The following is a 19,778-nucleotide window of genomic DNA, read 5'->3' as shown; positions in this document are numbered from 1 at the left end:
GCCCACTTCTATCCTTACCAGCGGCACCGGGAATCTGTGTTTCTTTTTGTTATGTCATCTTGCTGTGTCAACTCTCCATGTGTGCAGCACCGTTCTTGGGCAGGTTGTTCTTTCTTTTGCTCTGGGCGGTTCTCCTTATGGGGTGCACTCCTTGCGCGTGGGGCTCCCTACACGGGGGACACCCCTGCGTGGCAGGGCACTCCTTGCATGCATTAGCACTGCACGTGGGCCAGCTTCACATGGGTTAAGGAGGCCCAGATTTGAACCATGGGCCTCACATGTGGTAGGCGGATGCCTTATCCATTGGGCCAAGTCACTTCTCTCCATTCTTTTCTTCATCTCTTCTTTTGTATGTTCCTTTTCAGAGGCCATTTCTTCAAGCCACCAATCCTTTCTTCTTCCTCCTCAAATCTGCAATTATATGATTTCAGTGTTTTTTTAATTTCATTTATTGCACCCTTCATTCCCAAAGGCCTGGTGTTTTTCTATGCATGCTTTCAAAATCTTCTTTGTGTTCATCCAGTGTCTTAATATCCTTAGTCTCTTTTGCCATCTCATTGAATTTATTAAGGGGATGTTTGAACATCTGTGATTAGTTGTCTCAACTCCTTTATGTCATCTGGAGGCTTGTCTTGTTCCTTTAACTGGGCCGTATCTTCCTGATTCTGGTGTGGATTGTAATTTTTTGTTTGTGTCTTGACATCTGGCTTACTAGAGTATTTATTCTGAGTGCAGGTTTTCTCTTTAGTTTAGGGCTTCCTGCCCTTTCTCCCTTGCAGGTTGTGGAATAGGACCCAAGGATATAGTTGGTGCTCTAGCTGTGGAGGCTCAAACTGCCCTCATTGCCCCAGAGACTGATGAAGCTTCTCCTTACTTTCTTCTTTGCCAGGAATAGGGACAGAGTCACAACTGTGTGGAATAATCCAAGTCATACAGGCCTAGACTGTGGCTGTCCAGAGAGACGGATGAAGCCTCATTCCCCTTTCTCCCCTGCATGGGGTGGGGATGGAGCTGCAGATGTGGGCAGCAATCTATGCAGTGTGGGTCCAAGATGACCTCAGTTGCCCTCGTAGACTTCCAGTTATTCACTCTGTGCCAGCCAAAGGTACCTGCAGTTACCATGATAGGCTGGTGTAGGGTCCGCCAGCCTCCTCCCTGCCAGAAGTGGGGCTGAAGCCTAGGCTAGGACTGTAGGCTAATCTGGGTGAAAGAAACTGGTTCCTACCATCACTGTGATTTTTGGTCAGATGGTCTTCCTCTCATGCTGGGGGTGGAGTAAAAATGGCGGCCACCGACCTCTTTCTGACTTTGACAGATTCATACCTGAGCTGTTCCTAGGTTATATCTTAGCCAGTCTAGTCAACTAGTCAGTAGCCAAAGTCCGTGGCCAACTATCTCCTCTTCCCCTGTTTTTGGGAAATGGAGCTCCTAATTCCAGCCACAGAATAGCTCTAGGGCAGCTTGTGCTGCCAAAGTAGGATAATCACTGGCCTCCTCAGCTTGGCTGGTAATTTCCCGAAAAGGCTGGCACAGGTCTCCCAGCTTCCTCCTGCTGGAGGTGGGGCTGGGCCTTAGGCTAGAGCTGTAATCTGACTGGGATGGAAAGAAGCTGGTGCCTACAAGCACTGTGATTTTCAGTCCACCCTGCTTCCCCTCATGCCAGTTGCGAAGTTAAGATGCAGCTCAGAGCCTCTTTCAGATGTGGACAGGTTCAACTTTAACTGTTCTTAGGATTATACTTTAGCCCACTCAATTTACTCATCAGTAGCTGAAGTTGGTGCCCAACAGTCTTTTCCTCCCCCATTTTTGGGAAGTGAAGCTTTCAATTCCAACTGTGGAACAGCTCCCAAGGCGGCTTCTGCCTCCAGTGGAAGATGGGCACTGGCCTCCGTGGCGTGGAGCACTCTACATACGAATCTTCTCTGCAGTTGGGCAGTCTCCTTCCATTCTTTCAAAGATGTTACAGGATGCTCTTCTGGTCCCCTAGAGTCCCCAGACAGGTGCTTCAGCTAGCTCCAGAGAGCTCTGGGTGTTTACTAACTGCGCTGTAGCAGGAGCTGACTCAAGAAGCTCCTTACTCTGCTGCCATCTTTCTGGTTGTCCCCTAGCCTTCCTTTTAAACTTATATTTATGTGACTTGATGTAGGTGTTAGCGATATTAGCTATATGACAAATCTTCATAACAAACAAGTAAAGAAGATTTCTCTTCTCCTTCCTGCCTACTCAGTGTATGGTCTGTGGACCAGCAGCATAGGCATTTCCACTAGGACCCACTTCAGACCAACTGTATCAGAATCTGCATTTTACTCTGATTCCCTGGGTGGTTTTCATGCAGTTTGCAAAGCACCGGTTATTTGATTTAAAAATACACATATGCACAAAAAGCTTAAACTATGTGAGAGCTTTACAAATAGTTGAATATTTTGAATTGTTATTGCTGGAAAAAACCAATTTGAATTATAGTAGATATTTTTTATTTGTTTAATCTTTTGCAGCTCTTAAATGGAAATTTTTGTTTCATTGAAAGGATCAGTTAAGTCCACCTTGGGGACTCCTTGGGGGGTGGTTTAGAAACTGACTTAATCCTGATCTTGGTGAGTTTTAGTTATCTTACCTAAACTGAGTTATTTATATATTGAGGTTCTTTTGTGATTTATGTGGTTGGTAATAAAAATCTGCTTTTATTTATTATTCAGTCAAACCCATCTCAGTTGGTTACAGTGAACTCACAGGGCTCAAATAGTTCTAACCCAAAATAGTGAAGTAGTTTTATATTATTTATTTTGAGGAAAATATTGACCCCATTGTTAGACACCAAAATTCTCACAGTTGTCTATTAATTCCTATCTCATATGTGCCTGCTATCAAAAGATCATCGGTCCCTTTAAAATTAATAGTAAAGATATTGGCACTTCAGATAGTTCTTGAGGAATACCACCATGCTTTAATGTACCTGAGTTCTTCCCATAATTTCTTTCACTTAATATCCCAGAAACATCCCAATGAATATGGCTACTCCATTTCTTAGCACTATAAGTTACGTAATTGAAAATTAATGTATTTAGATCATGCTATTTTAGCTTTCTGCAGAAATGCTTTAACTGAAATAAGACTTAATGTAAGGTCATCAGCTTGTGTAGACATTTTTAAAGAAATGTCCATCTAAAGAATATGTCTTTTGAGAAATCATAAAAGTTTTCTGTTATGAATTCAGTGCCAAACAATATTTTTTTTCCTCCACATGAACTTTCTCCTAATCAGGCATTGAAAATTGTATAATATGGTATTTATCTTTTTTTTTTAAGGTAAAGGAAATTCATTACATTTTCATGCTAAATATCCTTAATTTTATATAGGATGCCTGGTAGTATTTTACATTTTGAACTTTGTGTTATGTTTTATTTTTCATTGTCTTTCTCATTTTGGGGCTACAAATATAAGACATAGTGAGGTAGAGACACAAAATCACTTGGAAATGCAGTTATTATATTATGGGAACATTTTAAATGGACACATAAGCCAGGAAAATGCCTGAGCTGAAGTATACTTGGCATGTATTGTTATACACCAAAAAATTTAAATCAGTGAAATTACTTCGCAAAAATTAATAGGATATTTTTGATCTTTGGCATGCAACTTAGCATGGACTAGACATAAGAGCATAGTAACTTGATTTAAAAAATTTTCTTGCTATACATTTTTTACAAGAAATTAAATTGCATTGAGTACTATTCTCTTGAATGAAACAACCAATGGAACAAAAATTTACAATAAATGTAATAGACAACTTTATTAATGCACTTAATACATAGATTAATTCAAGAAGCTCCAAGTAAATAGACATGTCACAAAAGAAAATAACATTTGTAAACAGAAATGGGAAAGGAAATCAAGGCAATATATAAACTGATAAATAGGAAAAAAATAATTCCTGTGCTAGTAATAGAAAGTATACTATAAAAATGGCCCTTTCAAAAAATTTTATGATCCCTTTGTAAGTAAATTGAAGATGTTTATTAAGCCATCAAGTCCTTGAGATTCTGTTTTAGGTTTGGTATTAAGTTTTTTGGTCACCATTTGTTTATTGAAGTATAATTTACATACAACAAAACACATGCTTTTTAATATACAGTTCTCTGAGTTTTGACAAACGTATACTGTAGTTTACCTACCACCACAATAAAGATAGGACAGTTTCATACTCCCAGAAGTTCCCTCCTGCTGCTTTATGGTCAACCCCTCTGCCAGCCCCAGCCCTGGTGATCAGTGATCTGTCCTTATAGTTTTTAGGCATTAATTTTAATAGTGAAAATTCTGAAGCAATGCAGATGTCTGTTAACAAGGGGATGTTTATGTAAATTATGGCATGACCCCTTATTTGAACTTTCGTCATCAAAGCCAATAAGAATAATTTTGGAGACTGTAGTACTATAACATGAAAAAATGCTCAAGATGGAGGTGAAAAGCAGGAAATAATTGTATATGTATTAATTACAACTTTGTCAAAACATCCCTATAAAGAGACTTGGAGGAATAACAAAGATGAGAGTTGCTTTAAAATTATGCTTTTGGTTTTTATGTTCTGATTGTAGTTAAGAACATTTTTAGAGCCTTCCAGGCCATGAAAGTACAGTGGTTATATATTTAAAGTGTTATAGTAATTAAAAAGAATCCCCTCCTCCTGAGATTGTACTTTTTTAATATATTCTGTCCTCTGAAACTAAGTTTTAATCACTTTCTGGTATGAGATTACTAAATATTAATATAACTTTAGCATTGTGCTGTTACCTGTCTGGGATACAAAAGAAATATAATATGCATACATACACTTTAGGACTAGATAGTTTAGGTCAGAAAACCTATTTGTAAAGCAATAACATACTATTACAATATTTTAAGATATAATATAATTGAACACAAAGTAGGATATGTGATACATTTGTTCACCAGGCATTCCCAAAATGACAAATTGATGTAATGCAATCAAGAAGGCCTCTTTCAGCCACCAAAATTTCTGGTGAAACTTAAAGGATAAAATGTTTAAAAGATAAAGAAGAAAGAATTTTGTAGGATAATTAAGAGCAGAGGCATGGAGGTGGAAGTAAACAGGGCTGTTTCTGGTGCTGAAGGGGATACTTAGATAATTAAGATGGAATATTATTAAACAAACAGAATCTGGTTTTGTTTTATTTGTTTTTGTTCTTCAGTGTGTCATGGCTGTTTTATTTGGGCAGGTGAGGCTGTGGTCAGTGGCAGCAGGGGCGAGGGGCGATACTATACAAGTAGTGGGCCTAATATTGGCAAAAGTTAACATAAATTTCTAGTTTTACTGCTTTCCAGACAATGGAGAGATCTTATCCCCATTATTTTTATGCTGTTGCTTTCAGGTATTTTACTTATAAATGTACTTTAAGCCCTGCAAGACATTATTATTGTTTTTAAAAATCAATATTTTTTAAGATTTTCCAACAGATATACCCTTTTATTGATGTTTATTCCTGCATCTCAGCTTTCATGGGCTTATCTTCCTCCTGTTTAAAGAATACCCTATATACTGTTTGGGTCTGTTGTTTATAAATATCTTAGTTTTTTTCTTTTCTTTCTCACCTAAAATTGTCCTTTAATTCACATTTGCTCTTGACGTTGGTATATGATTCTGAGTTGGCATTTGTTTTCCTTTAATGCTTTGAAGATATATTCCATTGTCTCCTGGCTTCCATTATTCCTGATGAGCAATTTTCTGTCAGTCTAATTATTGTGTTTTTTTTGTGGGTAATTTCCATCCATTTTCTGTTAATATTTGTTGCCGGTTTTTATCTTTTGCTGTGATGTGCCTCAGTGTGATTTTCTTTTTAATTTTTCTTCTTAGAGTTTGTAAAACTTATTAAACTTGTAGTTGGCGTTAGCTTTAAAATCTTCAGTCTTTATCTCTTTAAATATTGCATTTGTCCTATTTTCTTCCTTTAGAATTCCAATTTTAAGTCTTCTAACATTATCTCCTATATCTCTTACAGTCTCCTAATTTTCCATCCTTTGATGGCTCTTTTTTTCTGTATATTTTAATCTGAACTGTATTCTTGAGTATTAATTATATATTCAGGCAACTATAATTGCTTTTAAAGCCACTCTTTGAGTTTGTCTTTTTCTTTTTTTTTATTATGGTGATATGTATGTAATGTAACATTTCCCATTTAAACCACTTTAAAGTATAAATATAGTGGTGTTGATTATAGTCACAATGTTTTCCTACATCATCACCATCCATTACCAAAATTTTTCATCACCCCAAAAAGAAACTTTGTACTCATTAAGCATTAACTCCCCATTCCCTACCCAAACCCTTTTTAATGTTAGTTATTGTATTTGTCAGTTTTGGAATGTCCATTTGGTTTTTGTTTGTTTGTTTGTAGTTTCCAGTTTTAGACTTCTCAATTCATTATCTCAATATATTAAGGAGAATTAATATATATATTAAAAATATGGTTTGATAACTGCATTATCTGCACCCTTTGTTGGTTTTCTTTCAGCTTTTATTTGTTTTTACTTTGTATTATGGCTCCTTCTCTTTTGTCCATAATTTTTTACTGGATATTGGATACCAATATTATATACAAAGAATAAAAGAAATAATTTGAGCTTAGTATAATAATATCTTCCTCTAAACAGTATTTATGTTTGCTTCTAGATTTTGATTGTATATACTAACAATCCTGTATTACTTAATTCAATATCAAGATGATTTTAAATTGGACTTAAGTCTCTGTGGTGGCTGATCTATTTGTAGTTCACCTTAACTCCTAGGATGCAGCACGTCAGAGCTTAACCTAAAGTGTATGTGTGTATTTTCAAAGTTCCCTTCTTTGGTAAGCTCTGGACTCCTGTTTTCTCTCCCAGTTCTGTAAGGCTTTCAAAAGCTCTGCTCTTTTTCTCACCAAGCTGCCCAAACTTTGGGTTTTACTCCTCTAGATTATTTCTCCTGAGTTTAGGCTCTTTATTAGCTGTATAATGCTGTCAAGCAGATTTTTTTGGACTATATCTTTCACATTTTCTAGTTTTTAGTAGAAGGGTGGTCACATTACCTTGGCCATTATTGGATGTGAAAATCTTATTTTTTTAATCTACTTTTTTTCAATATATGGTTGTATTAAAAATATAGTCTATATTTTTTCAGTACAGAGATTTAGTTAATAAAAAAAGTTGGTTTTGCTGCATTCTTTTTTTTCCCCCTTCTTTATTTTCTTTTAAATGTCACGTTCAAAAAATAATGAGGTCCCTGTATATCCCCTACCCCACCCATGCTATCCCTCCCACATCAACACACTCTTCCATCATTGTGGCACATCCACTGCACCTGGTGAATACATTCTGGAGAACCACTGCAGCACACGGACAGTGGTCCACATTGTAGTCCACACTCTCCCCCAGTCTACCCAGTGGGCCACGACAGGGCACACAACATCCAGCATCACAACTTGCAGCAGTACCTAGGACAACTCCAAATCCTGAAAACGCCCCCACACCTTAACTCTTCTTCCCTCTCCCGACCATCAGCAGCCACCATGGCCACCCTCTCCACATCACTACTACAATTTGTTCCCTTACTAATCACAATAGTTCCCCAGCAGAACACCAGTAAGTCCACTCTAATCCATACTCTATTCCTCCATCTTGTGGACCTGGGATGGCTATGTCCAGTCCCCCTCTACATCAAGAGGGAGTTTAGATTCCACATGGATGATGGATGCAATTCTGCTTGCAGCTGTAGGCACTCTAGGCTCCCTGGTGTGGTGGCTGACCCTCTTCATCTCCCTGTCAGCTGGCCAGGGTAAGTCCAAGAAACCAGAGGGAAGGAGCTGCAAGTCTGCTGAGGCCCAGGGCCTGGCTGTCACATGGACAGTTCAGAGATTGAGGTCTCCTGAGTATACACCAACCCAAATGCTAACCATAGGTCCAGTAAAAGTAACAGAAGAGGCATGTGTAGAAAGGTCATATCTGAGTCCAACTCCCTCATGCTTAGGAACACAAACTTCAAAGTAGGGCCAAATGACATGGCCCTGAACTCCAGAGTCATCTGCCTTGACCATAGAACCTGTGGGTCACTGCAGCCCTCAGGAGAACCAGCACCTGGGTTTCCATCTACCTTGGCTGTCTCTGGTACCCTGCTGAGGCATGCATAAGCATCACCCCCTGATGACCTCCCGTCTCTTTTTTGGAGACTCTTATCCATATAAACTCACTTGTCCTTTCCATTTCCCCCTTTTTATCCAAAGTCAAAAAGCAGTTTTTAACACCTGATATTACATGTAGGCTGAGATATTCTGCTGGTCTGAGTTGACCTCTTTGTTCATGGTCTTTTTTAGTTACATCATCAGCTGGTGCTTGGTAGTAATCCCTCGGTGCCAGGGAGGCTCATCCCCAGGAGTCATGCCTACACTGGGGGGAAGGCAATGTGTCTACATGCTGAGAGTGGCCACATTTGAGCAACATGGAGGCTCTCAGGAGCTACCTCTCAGGTACCCTACAGCTATAAGCCTAGTTCATATTTCAGGCACACAGGCTCATAATCGGAGCCATCAGTATCAAGGGCTCATCATTGGACCATCCATCTTTATTGGTCTTTGCCATTGCACTTGGGGGATTGTTGTTGTTCCGTTGGGGAAAGTGATAGAGCTCCCCTGGTCAGGAATTTCAGCACTCTCTCATCTGTCGTTTCCAACTGAAACCACTAGGAAAATATCCAAACCTTTCTATGTACCCTGAATATATGCCCTGGAGAACTCCCTCCCAACCATGTGCCTTCCACCAATGACACCCCACACAAGTGCTCTTCCCCCGCCATAGTTGAACCTCTCTGTAGTCCAAAACTTCTTCAAAAAGGAAGCCCAATATATTGCCAGGCTCCATTAATAGAAAAATGGAATATAGTGATGGGTTTACAGGTTAGATATAGAATACATAGAAATTTAGAAAAATTAAATAAAGGAAAAATTGGGGTATCAAAGAATTGAAAAAATGAAAAAGCTTTGTTTTTAACATTTTACCTTTCATCACTGCTACAGGTGTTGCCCTGTATGTACAGTGGCAAGGCAGTTTCTTCCATTTCTTCCTCAATGTCTACCTCCTTTCTTTCTTTTTCTTTTTTTCCTGATTATTAAGTTTCTCTTGACCTAAGTTTTAGGTCACAGTAATTCACATATACAATATATGGTACTCCCACATATCCAATATCAAACCCTTTGTCTCTTCCCCAACAGTGATCTTTTTACATGTTCATATTATATTTGCTGCAGCTAATATACAGATACTGAAATAAAAGCTTTCAAATGGTTCCATTTAGGTTTACATTATGGTTTATATTTTAGACTATACGATTTTCTAAATTTTTAGTTATATTTTACATTATGGTTTACATTTTAGCCTATAGACTTTTATACATTTTTGGTGTAATTTAACATGACCTATATCAATCATGGCATGATCTTGTGGAACACTTCCATTGCCCCACAGTTACCCTGATTCCATGTATTCAACACCTCTTTCCCCCTCCCCTCAGGACCCACCATGACAATCTTCATTACTTGAGGGACCGTATTCAAAGATACTTGTAAAAATGTTGAGGGCTTGACGTACTTGACTGCCCTAACCCATTGGGAGCCGCCGATTCTCTCAAGAGATATAATTCCCTCTGTTTGGGAACATCAGTCCTCCCCAGGATGTGGGTATTCCTTCACTCTCATTGTATGGGTCTCCACCTAATGATATAATCCACTATGACAAAATGAGCACTCACACAATCCCCAGAAGCTTGCCCTATGTCAGATGCTCCCCCCCCGCCCCCCCCAACTTAAGCATCCCAAACAGGCAAACTCCCATATTACATTCTCTGAAGAGTTTTCTCTGCACCACAATTTCATTCACATACCTGATGCTCTCCCATGATCAAATGTTCCCTTTACCCTCTCCCCAATTTCTTGGGCAATCTGACCCATCCTCCCATCCCTAGCACCCGTAAAGCCCATGCAGCCCCACCCAAAGTTATCCCTATGCCCCCATTTTATCCCTTCCCTGTACTAATACTTACCTCCAGCTTATCATAGATTTCACCCAAGTAGCTGTCAGCTCACAACCGTCCTCTACCCTCCAACTACCTTAAAGTTTATCATCCAGTCTCTAGCTCTCTGAGACAGCTTGGTTTACTTATTTCATATCAGAGAGGTCATGTAGTATTTGTCCTTCAGTGCCTGGGTTGCTTCACTCAACATAAGGTTCTCAAGATTCATCCATGTTATCACATGTGTTTGTACTGTATTTGTTCTTATAACTGAGTAGTATTCTATTGTATGTATATACCACATTTTATTTATCCATTCATCTGTTGATGGGCACATTTGGGTTGATTCCAACTTTTGGCAGTAGTGAATAGTGCTATGAACATTGGTGTGCATATATCAGTTTGTGTCCTTTTTTTCAGATCTTCTGGGTATATACCCAGTAGTGGAATTGCTGGGTCATATGGCAAATCTATAGCTAGTTTTTTTTTTGAGAAACCACCAAACTGTCCTCCAGAATGGCTGGATCCTTCTGCATTCCCACCAGCAGTGGATGAGTGTTTCCGTTTCTTCACATCCTCTCCAACAATTGTAGTCTTCTGATTTTTTGATAGCTGCCAGTCTTATGGGAGTAAGATGGTATCTCATTGTTGTTTTGATTTGCATTTCCCTAATAGCTAGGGATTTTGAGCATTTTTCATATGTTTTTTAGCCATTTGTGTATCATCTGAGAAGTGTCTGTTCAAATCTTTTTCCCATTTTTTAAATGGGCTGTTTGTCTTTTTATTTTCAAGATATAGGAGTTCTTTATATATGCAAGATATAAGTCTCCTATCAGATATATGGTTACCAAATATTTTCTCCCATTGTGTAGGCTCTCTTTTCACTTTCCTGACAAACTCCTTTGAGGTGCAGAAGGCTTTAATTTTGAGGAAGTCCCATTTATCTAGTTGTTCTTTTGCTGCTTGTGCTTTTGGTGTGAAGTTCATGAAGCCATTTCCTATTACAAGGTCCTGTAGATGCTTCCCTACTTTGCTTTCTAAGGTCTTTATGTTAGGGTCTTATAGTTAGGTCTTTGATCCATCTTGAGTTGATTTTTGTATAAGGTGTAAGTTGGTAATCCTCTTTCATTCTTTTACATATGGATATCCAGTTCTCCAGGCACCATTTGTTGAAGAGGCCATTCTCTCTGAATTGAGAGGGTTTGGTGGTCTTGTCGAATACCATATGGCTGTATATACGAGGATCTATATCAGAACTCTCAGTTCGGTTCCATTGGTCAATGTGTCTCTCCTTGTGCCAATACCATGCTGTTTTCACTACTGTAGCTTTGTAATATGTTTTGAAGTCAGGTAGTGTGATTCTTCCAATTTCATTTTTCTTTTTCAATATGTCTGTGGCTATTTGGGACCTCTTTCCTTTCCAAATTTCATAGTGAGTTTCTCTAGTTCATTAAAGAATGCTGTGTTGATTTTTATTGGGATTGCATTGAATCTGTAGATCAGTTTTGGTAAGATAGACATCTTAATAATACTTCATCTTTCCTCCTCAGATTGCTCATTATTGGTGTACAGAAATGCTACTGATTTTTTGCATTTATCTTGTAACCCGCAACTTTACTGAACTCATTGATAAGTTCTAGAAGCTTTGTTGTAGACTTCTCAGGGTTTTCTATGTATAGGATCATATCATTTGCAAATAGTGAAATTTTGACTTCTTCCTTTCCAATTTGGATGCCTTTTATGTCTGGTTCTTGCTTCAGTGCTCAAGCAAGTACTTCTAAGAATATGTTAATTATGATGGGTGATAGTGGGCATCCTTGTCTTGTTTCTGATCTTAGAGGGAAAGATTTTAGGATTTCACCATTGTGAATGATGTTAGCTGTGGGTTTTTCATATATACTCTTTATCATGTTCAGAAAGTTTCCTTCTATTCTGATCTTTTGCAGTGTTTTTATCAAGAAAGGGTGCTGTATTTTGTCAAATGCTTTTTCTGCATCTATAGATAAGATCATGTGATTTTTTCCCTTCAATCTGTTTATGTGGTGTATTACATTAATTGATTTTCTTACGTTGAACCATCCTTGCATACCAGGAATGAACCCTACTTGGTCATACTGTGTAATTTGTTTAATGTGTTGTTGACTATAATTAGCAAGTATTTTGTTGACGATTTTGACGTCAAGGTTCATTAGACAAATTGGTCTGTAATTTCCCTTTCTTGTGGGGTCTTTGGCTCTGGTATTAGCGTAATGTTGGCATCATAGAATGAGTTAGGCAGTGTTCCTTCTGTTTCAATTTTTTGGAAGAGTTTAAGCAAGATTGGTGTTAGTTCTTTCTGGAATGTTTTGTAGAATGCACCTGTGAAGCTGTCTGGCCCAGGGCTCTTTTTAGTTGGGAGGTTTTTAATGACTGATTCTATCTCTGTACTTGTGATTGGTTTGTTGAGATCGTCAACTTCTTCTTTTGTCAGTGTGGGCTGCTTATGTGTTTCTAGGGATTTGTCCATTTCCTCTGAATTGTCATTTTTGTTGCATATAGTTTTTCAAAGTATCCCCTTATGGTAGTCTTTATTTCTGTGAGGTCAGTGGTGATATCTCCTTTCTTATTTCTTATTTTGTGTATTTGCATCTTCTCTTTTTTTCTTTGTTAATCTAGCTAAGGGTTTGTCAATTTTATTGATTTTCTCAAAGAATCAGCTCTTGGTTTTGTTTATTTTTTCAAGTGCTTTCTTATTTTCTATTTCATTTAGTTCTAGTTCTGCTTTGATCTTTGTTATTTCTTTCTTCTTCCTTTGGCTAGTTTGTTATTTCTTAACTAATTCCTCCAAGTGTGCATTTAGTTCTTCAACTTTAGCTCTTTCTTCTTTTTTTGATGTATGCATTTATGGGTATAAATTTCCCCCTCAGTACTCCTTTTGCTTCATCCCATAAGTTTGGATATGTTGTGTTATTTTCATTAGTTTCAAGGTAGTTATTAATTTCTTTTGAGATTTCCTCCTTGACCCACTTTTTCTAAGAGTGTGTTGTTTAACTTCCAAATCTTGGCGCCAAATATGGGTCTCTGGCCCTTGCAGATTTCCATCTTCATTCCACTGTGGTCAGAGAAATTATTTTGTGTGATTTCTATCTTTGTGTTCTTTGAGACTTTTTCTGTGACCTAGCATGTGGTCTATCTTGGGGAATGATCCGTGTGCACTTGGGAAGAATGTATATCCTGCTGTATTTGGGTGTAATGTTCTGTATATGTCTATTAGGTCTAGCTCCTCTAATATATTATTCAAAGTTTTTGTTTATTTATTGATTCTCTTTTGAGATGTTCTGTCCAAAGTTGATAGTGGTGTATTAAAGTCCCCCACTGAGGAGTCGCAAAGAGCAACCTGCTCCTCCAGCAATGAAAATGCATGTGTGTGATGTTTCTACCCAGGAAAGCCCATTAAAGAGTCAGTGTCTAAGGTTTTTATTGGGGGTGATCATGTAGGCATCTCTTGCCTATCAAGAAGTCTAAATTGCAAACACCTAGAAGGAAAGCAGATGCCTCAGCATAAACTAAATCGTTTGTACAAACAGTTTAGACACAGTGAACTATCCTTATTGTTAGGGAAAATTTTATATCTGTGTAGGAAACTGTTTACCAGACGAACCCAGATGCCAGCCAAGAACCAACCTTGCAAATAAGCAAAATTCCTAAGGATGGCATTCTTAGTCTGCTATGTTGACTTTTTCTGCACACATGCCTGAAATGATCCACCATAGAAATTTTCTGAAAACATCATATGTAAATACCAAAAGACTGCAAGATAATTAGCAAAATGTCTATCATTAAACTTAGGTAGCTAAAATATCAGGGTGATTAATATAATATCTTTAATGTGTTTTAGACAGGCTTTTACTAATGTGCCAGTGCCTGTTGTCAGTTTTAATCCATGTGTGGGAAGAACAGGACAGTGTTAGAACATTTAGTACATCTGAAAAGAATGTTTACAAAATTTAATTACAATGGGAAATAATCCATTATGAAAGGATACTTCATATGTTTTTTTTTAAAGTTCATATTGAACCACCTACATCTTTTTCAGATTTCAGTAGGCATATTTTTGTTAAGAAAGCTTTTTGGAGAAAATACTTTGTTACCAAGAAATTTGGCTAAAGCAACTGGAGTTTACTTGGCAAGCAGAAATATTGAAAAGCAACTTCTGATTATTATTAGAATCAAGCTGGGGAATCTTAGATATTAGAGACCAGATCCCTTGCTAAATGTAGAAGCTGAACCAGAAAGTTAAGTGACTATCAGCAAAACTGTTTATAGCTAGTTAATCAATTTTTTAGTCATAGAATATGCAGTTTTCCAATTGAAAATGTTAATGACTAATACTGGGAAAATAGATAAATCATGGGTTTGCTCTGGTGACTTTTAAATACCCTTTAATGCCTAATTTGGTAATTTCATTCATTCAACAAGTTTAACAAGTATTTCTTTAATCTGTGCTATGTGTCAGACACTAGTTTTAGGTGCTGCAGATAAATTTTCTTCTTTGCAAACAAATTTAAGGTATATCTCGCTTAAGGGAGACTTGGAGCTGCCCACTTTTCTTTAGGTTCTAAAGTACATACATGTATTACATTATATCCTGGTCCCTCAAAGCATGTTAATTATTTTTTTTCCTCCTTAAGGTAATACTGCATTGCATGATTGTGCAGAATCTGGAAGTTTGGACATCATGAAGATGCTTCTTATGTACTGTGCCAAGATGGAAAAGGATGGCTATGGAATGACGCCCCTTCTCTCAGCGAGTGTGACGGGTCACACAAATATTGTGGATTTTCTGACACACCACGCACAGACTAGCAAGACAGAACGTATCAATGCTTTAGAGCTTCTGGGAGCTACATTTGTAGATAAAAAAAGAGATCTACTTGGGGCTTTGAAATACTGGAAAAAAGCAATGAACATGAGGTACAGTGATAGGACTAATATAATTAGCAAACCAATACCACAGACATTAATAATGGCTTATGATTATGCCAAGGAGGTAAACAGTGCAGAAGAACTAGAAGGTCTTATTGCTGATCCTGATGAAATGAGAATGCAAGCACTACTAATTAGAGAGCGTATACTTGGTCCTTCTCATCCTGATACTTCTTACTATATTAGATATAGAGGTGCTGTCTATGCAGACTCTGGAAATTTCAAAAGATGCATCAATCTATGGAAGTATGCTTTGGATATGCAGCAAAACAATTTGGACCCTTTAAGCCCAATGACTGCTAGCAGCTTATTATCTTTCGCAGAACTTTTCTCATTTATGCTACAGGATAGGGCTAAAGGCCTGCTGGGCACTACTGTTACATTTGATGATCTTATGGGTATACTGTGCAAAAGTGTCCTTGAAATTGAGCGAGCTATCAAACAAACTCAATGTCCAGCTGATCCATTACAGTTAAATAAAGCTCTTTCCATCATTTTACACTTAATATGCTTGTTAGAAAAAGTTCCTTGTACTCTAGAACAGGACCACTTCAAAAAACAGACTATATACAGGTTTCTTAAACTACATCCAAGGGGAAAGAATAACTTTAGCCCGCTTCATCTGGCTGTGGACAAGAATACTACATGTGTTGGGCGATACCCTGTTTGTAAATTTCCATCTCTGCAAGTTACAGCGATACTGATAGAATGTGGTGCTGATGTGAACGTCAGAGACTCTGATGACAACAGTCCCCTACATATTGCTGCTCTGAACAACCATCCTGACATCATGAATCTCCTTATTAAATCAGGTGCACATTTTGATGCCACAAACTTGCACAAACAAACTGCTAGTGACTTGCTGGATGAGAAGGAAATAGCTAAAAATTTGATCCAGCCCATAAATCATACCACATTGCAGTGTCTTGCTGCTCGTGTCATAGTGAATCATAGAATATATTATAAAGGGCATATCCCAGAAAAGCTAGAGACCTTTGTTTCTCTTCATAGATGATAATTTGACTGTATTTTGGCACTGTTAAAGCACGAATTGGTAACAGTTGTTTCATAAATGAGCACTGTTGTGATAACACCAGCATTCATTTAGCTTGATATCATTGTGTTCTCGTTGGCTAAGCATTGTAAGCATCAAATTTTCAGGATTGGTTTCCCAGTATTTAATATAAATATGCCATATAATATATTGTTTGTGAATTATTGCAGAATTTAACATCATATTCAAATCTCTAAGATTGTCTGCCAAAGGGTAATCCATTCTGGTTTTGTTTGCTGTTGGGTGTTTGGGACTGAGTTAACTGTTTTTCAGTGGTGTCTTTATACCTTAATTGGTTAATGAATTTTATGCAATTGGAGGTCTTTTTTTCCTGCTGCTTCTTTCCTTCAAGTTTCTCCCATTTCCACTTTATTTTTGATGAACCATTTCTGCCTTCTTTTTTTTCCCCCCTTCTTATGAATGAACCCTTGCTAGGTTGTACAAACTATGAACTTGTTACCATTTGCAGTTACCATAAGTGCTTTATCCTCTCTATGCACCGGCTTAAACTTGACTGTTGTATGTTAGCATATTTTCTATGCAGCAGTTGGTCAACTTCAACTTGGAACACTGTTTTCTTAAGTTCATTACAAAGTTTATTTTATGAAAGTGTATCTGTAGCATGACTATTTTTAGAGCTACAGATTAGATGTCTGAGCTTAAAGCTTCTTTGTTTTTTCTTCATATCTGAGGTTTCTTTCTCTAATCGACTGAAATTATTGTGTGCTAAATTTGGGAAACAAATCTATTTTAACTCATTAACCCAGTTGAAATTTAGGCCCTGTCATCTTAATATATCATGCAATAAAAGAAAGTCTTTATAAAGTGACCCACCTTTCATACTGCTGCAGCATTGTCCTGCTTGTGCTGATGGTGTGATTAGGTGTAGAGATTTTGCTTAAATTTAACCTTCAGGTTTATCACACAGCTTAGTAAGTCACATTGAAATACTCAGTAATGAACTGCAAGTCATTTTTAGTTACAAAAAGAGCTAAAGCATGTCAGTGGCATGATGCTTGCCAAGCCAGATCTAGGCATCTAGGATAAAGTATTCTAGTACGCAATTTACTGCCGTAGTATCAAAGGTCAGTAAGTGCTCTTTCTTTCTTCAAGCTTAAGTATACCTTTAAAGATAACTTGCATGAATTTCTTTGGTCTCAATTATTTGTCATCATAGTTAAACACAAAAGGTTGCAGTGTTTCCTATTCCCTTACTGAAAGTTAGCCTTTTGTTTTTTTGTTTTGTTTTATTTTCTAACAGCTTTGCTAATGCCACAGAAAGGGCTCTTTTAACTTAAAAAAGGAAAAGTGAAAAGTACTAAATAAAGATTCAGGTAATTATCATTCAGCACTTTATTGTTATTCAGAATAAAATTTACAATGGCATATTTGCCCTGCAAATGTCTTAATGAATTGTTCTGAATAAAAAACTCTATGGATTTGAGAAAAACTCAGTTTACCTGTTAGTTTAATGAGCTGGATCACTCACCTGGGTTTTTGTGTTGACATTTTATTCTGAGGTTTGATGTAATGGTATTTAAGGAGTCATCATTACAAACAGTCATATTAAGTTTATCCTCATTTTTATTCAATAAAAAACTTGTAATGGAGAGTAGTGAAAACATAAAGAACATTTGGTTTTAATATTTTAAATGATACCCTTAACCCATTTTACTAGGTGGTACATTTAATTTCATCAGTGTGAAAGGTGGATTGAGTATAAATGGGCACTCTCCAAACTTTTGATGAGATTTTAATATCTGTTTACCATGGACAAATTTGATTAAATATTTGAGCTGCCATATGTATTAGGAGTATTTTAATTTGTGATTCAGGTAGACATTCTGGAAATATCAAACATTGATAGTTTGAACTCATCTGCCTCTAATCTTGTGGTGTAAGTATTATATATGCACGAGCTACTTATTTTTTACAGGAGTACTTTTGCAGGTACATTAGTTGGTCTCAATATTGGGGTAAAAGATGAACAATGGGATTTTTTAGTGATTTAATATTTCCCCTTCCTCTGTTGGGGAGAGGAGAGCTTACATGTTCTTGTAGTAAGGCACGTTTCACTCTGTTTTACAGGTGAATTAAAATTGTTCAACTCTAGAATAAAATAGGATATCTACAAATAGCATTTTTCCACTACCAAAAGTAGATCATTTAAAGGTTTTCCTCAGTCTTGATAACTGAAATGCCTTATTTCAATTTGGATTCATTTCTTTGCCCTTCTGTTTGCCATCTCCCCAAATGCTACTGGGAGCTTGGAAAATTGTCCATGATTTCATTTTAAAGGGGTTGGCTAATAAATGGGACTTCAGGCGCTGATAAGGCCTTCTTCTGAAAGTATTCTCAAAATTGTGAGATTGAATAAAATAATATACTTAAATTTGTGCTATTGTGTTTTTAACCATACGTGAATAAATTTAATATGTAGTGATCTAATTGTACTGACTTGAGTCAAACTACACTAGATTGGTAGTGTTGACTAGAGTTAATTTTGTAAGTTTTTGTTATATTCCTACAAAAATACCCTATTGAGGACTGCTAAATTTCGTATGTTTCACTGTTGATATTTTGTTAAGTGGTCGTTTTACTCAGTTGGATGCCAAACTTTATAAAGACAAATGGATTATAGATTGAAAAAATAGTCATTATCCATAAATCTAACAGGGACATAAGCCCAAATAGCAAAAAATAATTTGGTACTCTTTATTATTTTAAAGTTAAGCACTTGCTCACTTATAAAGTGAGTACGTTACTATTACCTTAATGTGTAATATTTTAGAGACCCCATCTACTGTGACTTGGGAAAATTATTTATATCTGAAAAATTAGCTCTTTAAAGACATATTGCCCAGCAGGAACCTTAGACTGAATTTACAGTTATAATAATCCTTATAATTAATTTTCTCAGAATTGGGGGATCCAGATGAGATGATAACCATATTCTTTGTATACTGTAACAATGATGTTATTGCTTGGAACTTGAACCATTCTAGATATAGATATTAAGGAAACTATAATTGGTCATCGTCTTTTTCTTTTTTCTCTCTTTTTTTCTTTTCTGCCTTCTTATATCACTAAACAACTAGTTTCTCTCCCTTTTGTCAGTTCCCATTGTGTTTCTTTCAAAAGAAGTACTGTATTCAGATGCCAGCCAATGAATTGTCACACAATGGAAAAATGATATGCCACAACATTCGTTGTAAGGTTTAATAAAATTAAATTTGCACCAAATATAAGTGTATTCTTATTAACTTATGATACTTGATTGGCATAATGTTATTGCAGATAGTGGACTATTGGACTTCTGTTTCAGAAACTACTCCTTGGTGATCTATGGCTAACTAGAACTTAGAGATAGTATTTGTTATTAATATTTGTAAAAAACAAAGATGATTTAGGTACAGTTTATTTTAAATTTTTCCAGTAAACACCACAGAAATTAAAAACCGGGAAGGCTTTTTTTGTAAATATATAACTCTTGTTCTTGTTTTTGAGCTAGTTTGGTGTTAAGTATTATTAGAAGTATATATCATAAATATATTACTATGAAGGAAGCTTTATAAATTTATTTCTATCACTTTTAAATCATAAAGTCTAAGTAGTCCTTATCTGAGTTACTTATGGCCCATTTAGATTTTAATGTTCTTTATTCTTGGTTATACAGTTGTCCCCACTACCACCAAACAGGATTCTTAA

At 36.8% G+C, this 19,778-nt stretch overlaps 1 protein-coding gene across 4 annotated transcripts in view; it reads left to right on the top strand.

The window, feature by feature from the left end:
- FEM1C (fem-1 homolog C) overlaps window positions 1-19,313 on the top strand; it is a 31,801-nt gene extending 12,488 nt beyond the window's left edge. For all 4 annotated transcript variants that reach the window (XM_004467252.3, XM_058277248.1, XM_071209512.1 and 1 more), the window contains exon 3: window positions 14,722-19,313. In XM_004467252.3, the coding sequence (XP_004467309.1) occupies window positions 14,722-16,031 (1,310 nt within the window). In that variant the 3' untranslated portion in view covers window positions 16,032-19,313. The remainder of the gene's footprint in view (window positions 1-14,721) is intronic.
- The last annotated feature ends 465 nt before the right edge of the window (window positions 19,314-19,778 follow it).

This window comes from Dasypus novemcinctus, chromosome 2 (genome assembly GCF_030445035.2).
Source record: "Dasypus novemcinctus isolate mDasNov1 chromosome 2, mDasNov1.1.hap2, whole genome shotgun sequence".
Taxonomy (NCBI): domain Eukaryota; kingdom Metazoa; phylum Chordata; class Mammalia; order Cingulata; family Dasypodidae; genus Dasypus; species Dasypus novemcinctus.
Note: the sequence above shows the minus strand (reverse complement) of the source record. Positions and strands in the feature narration are given on the sequence as shown.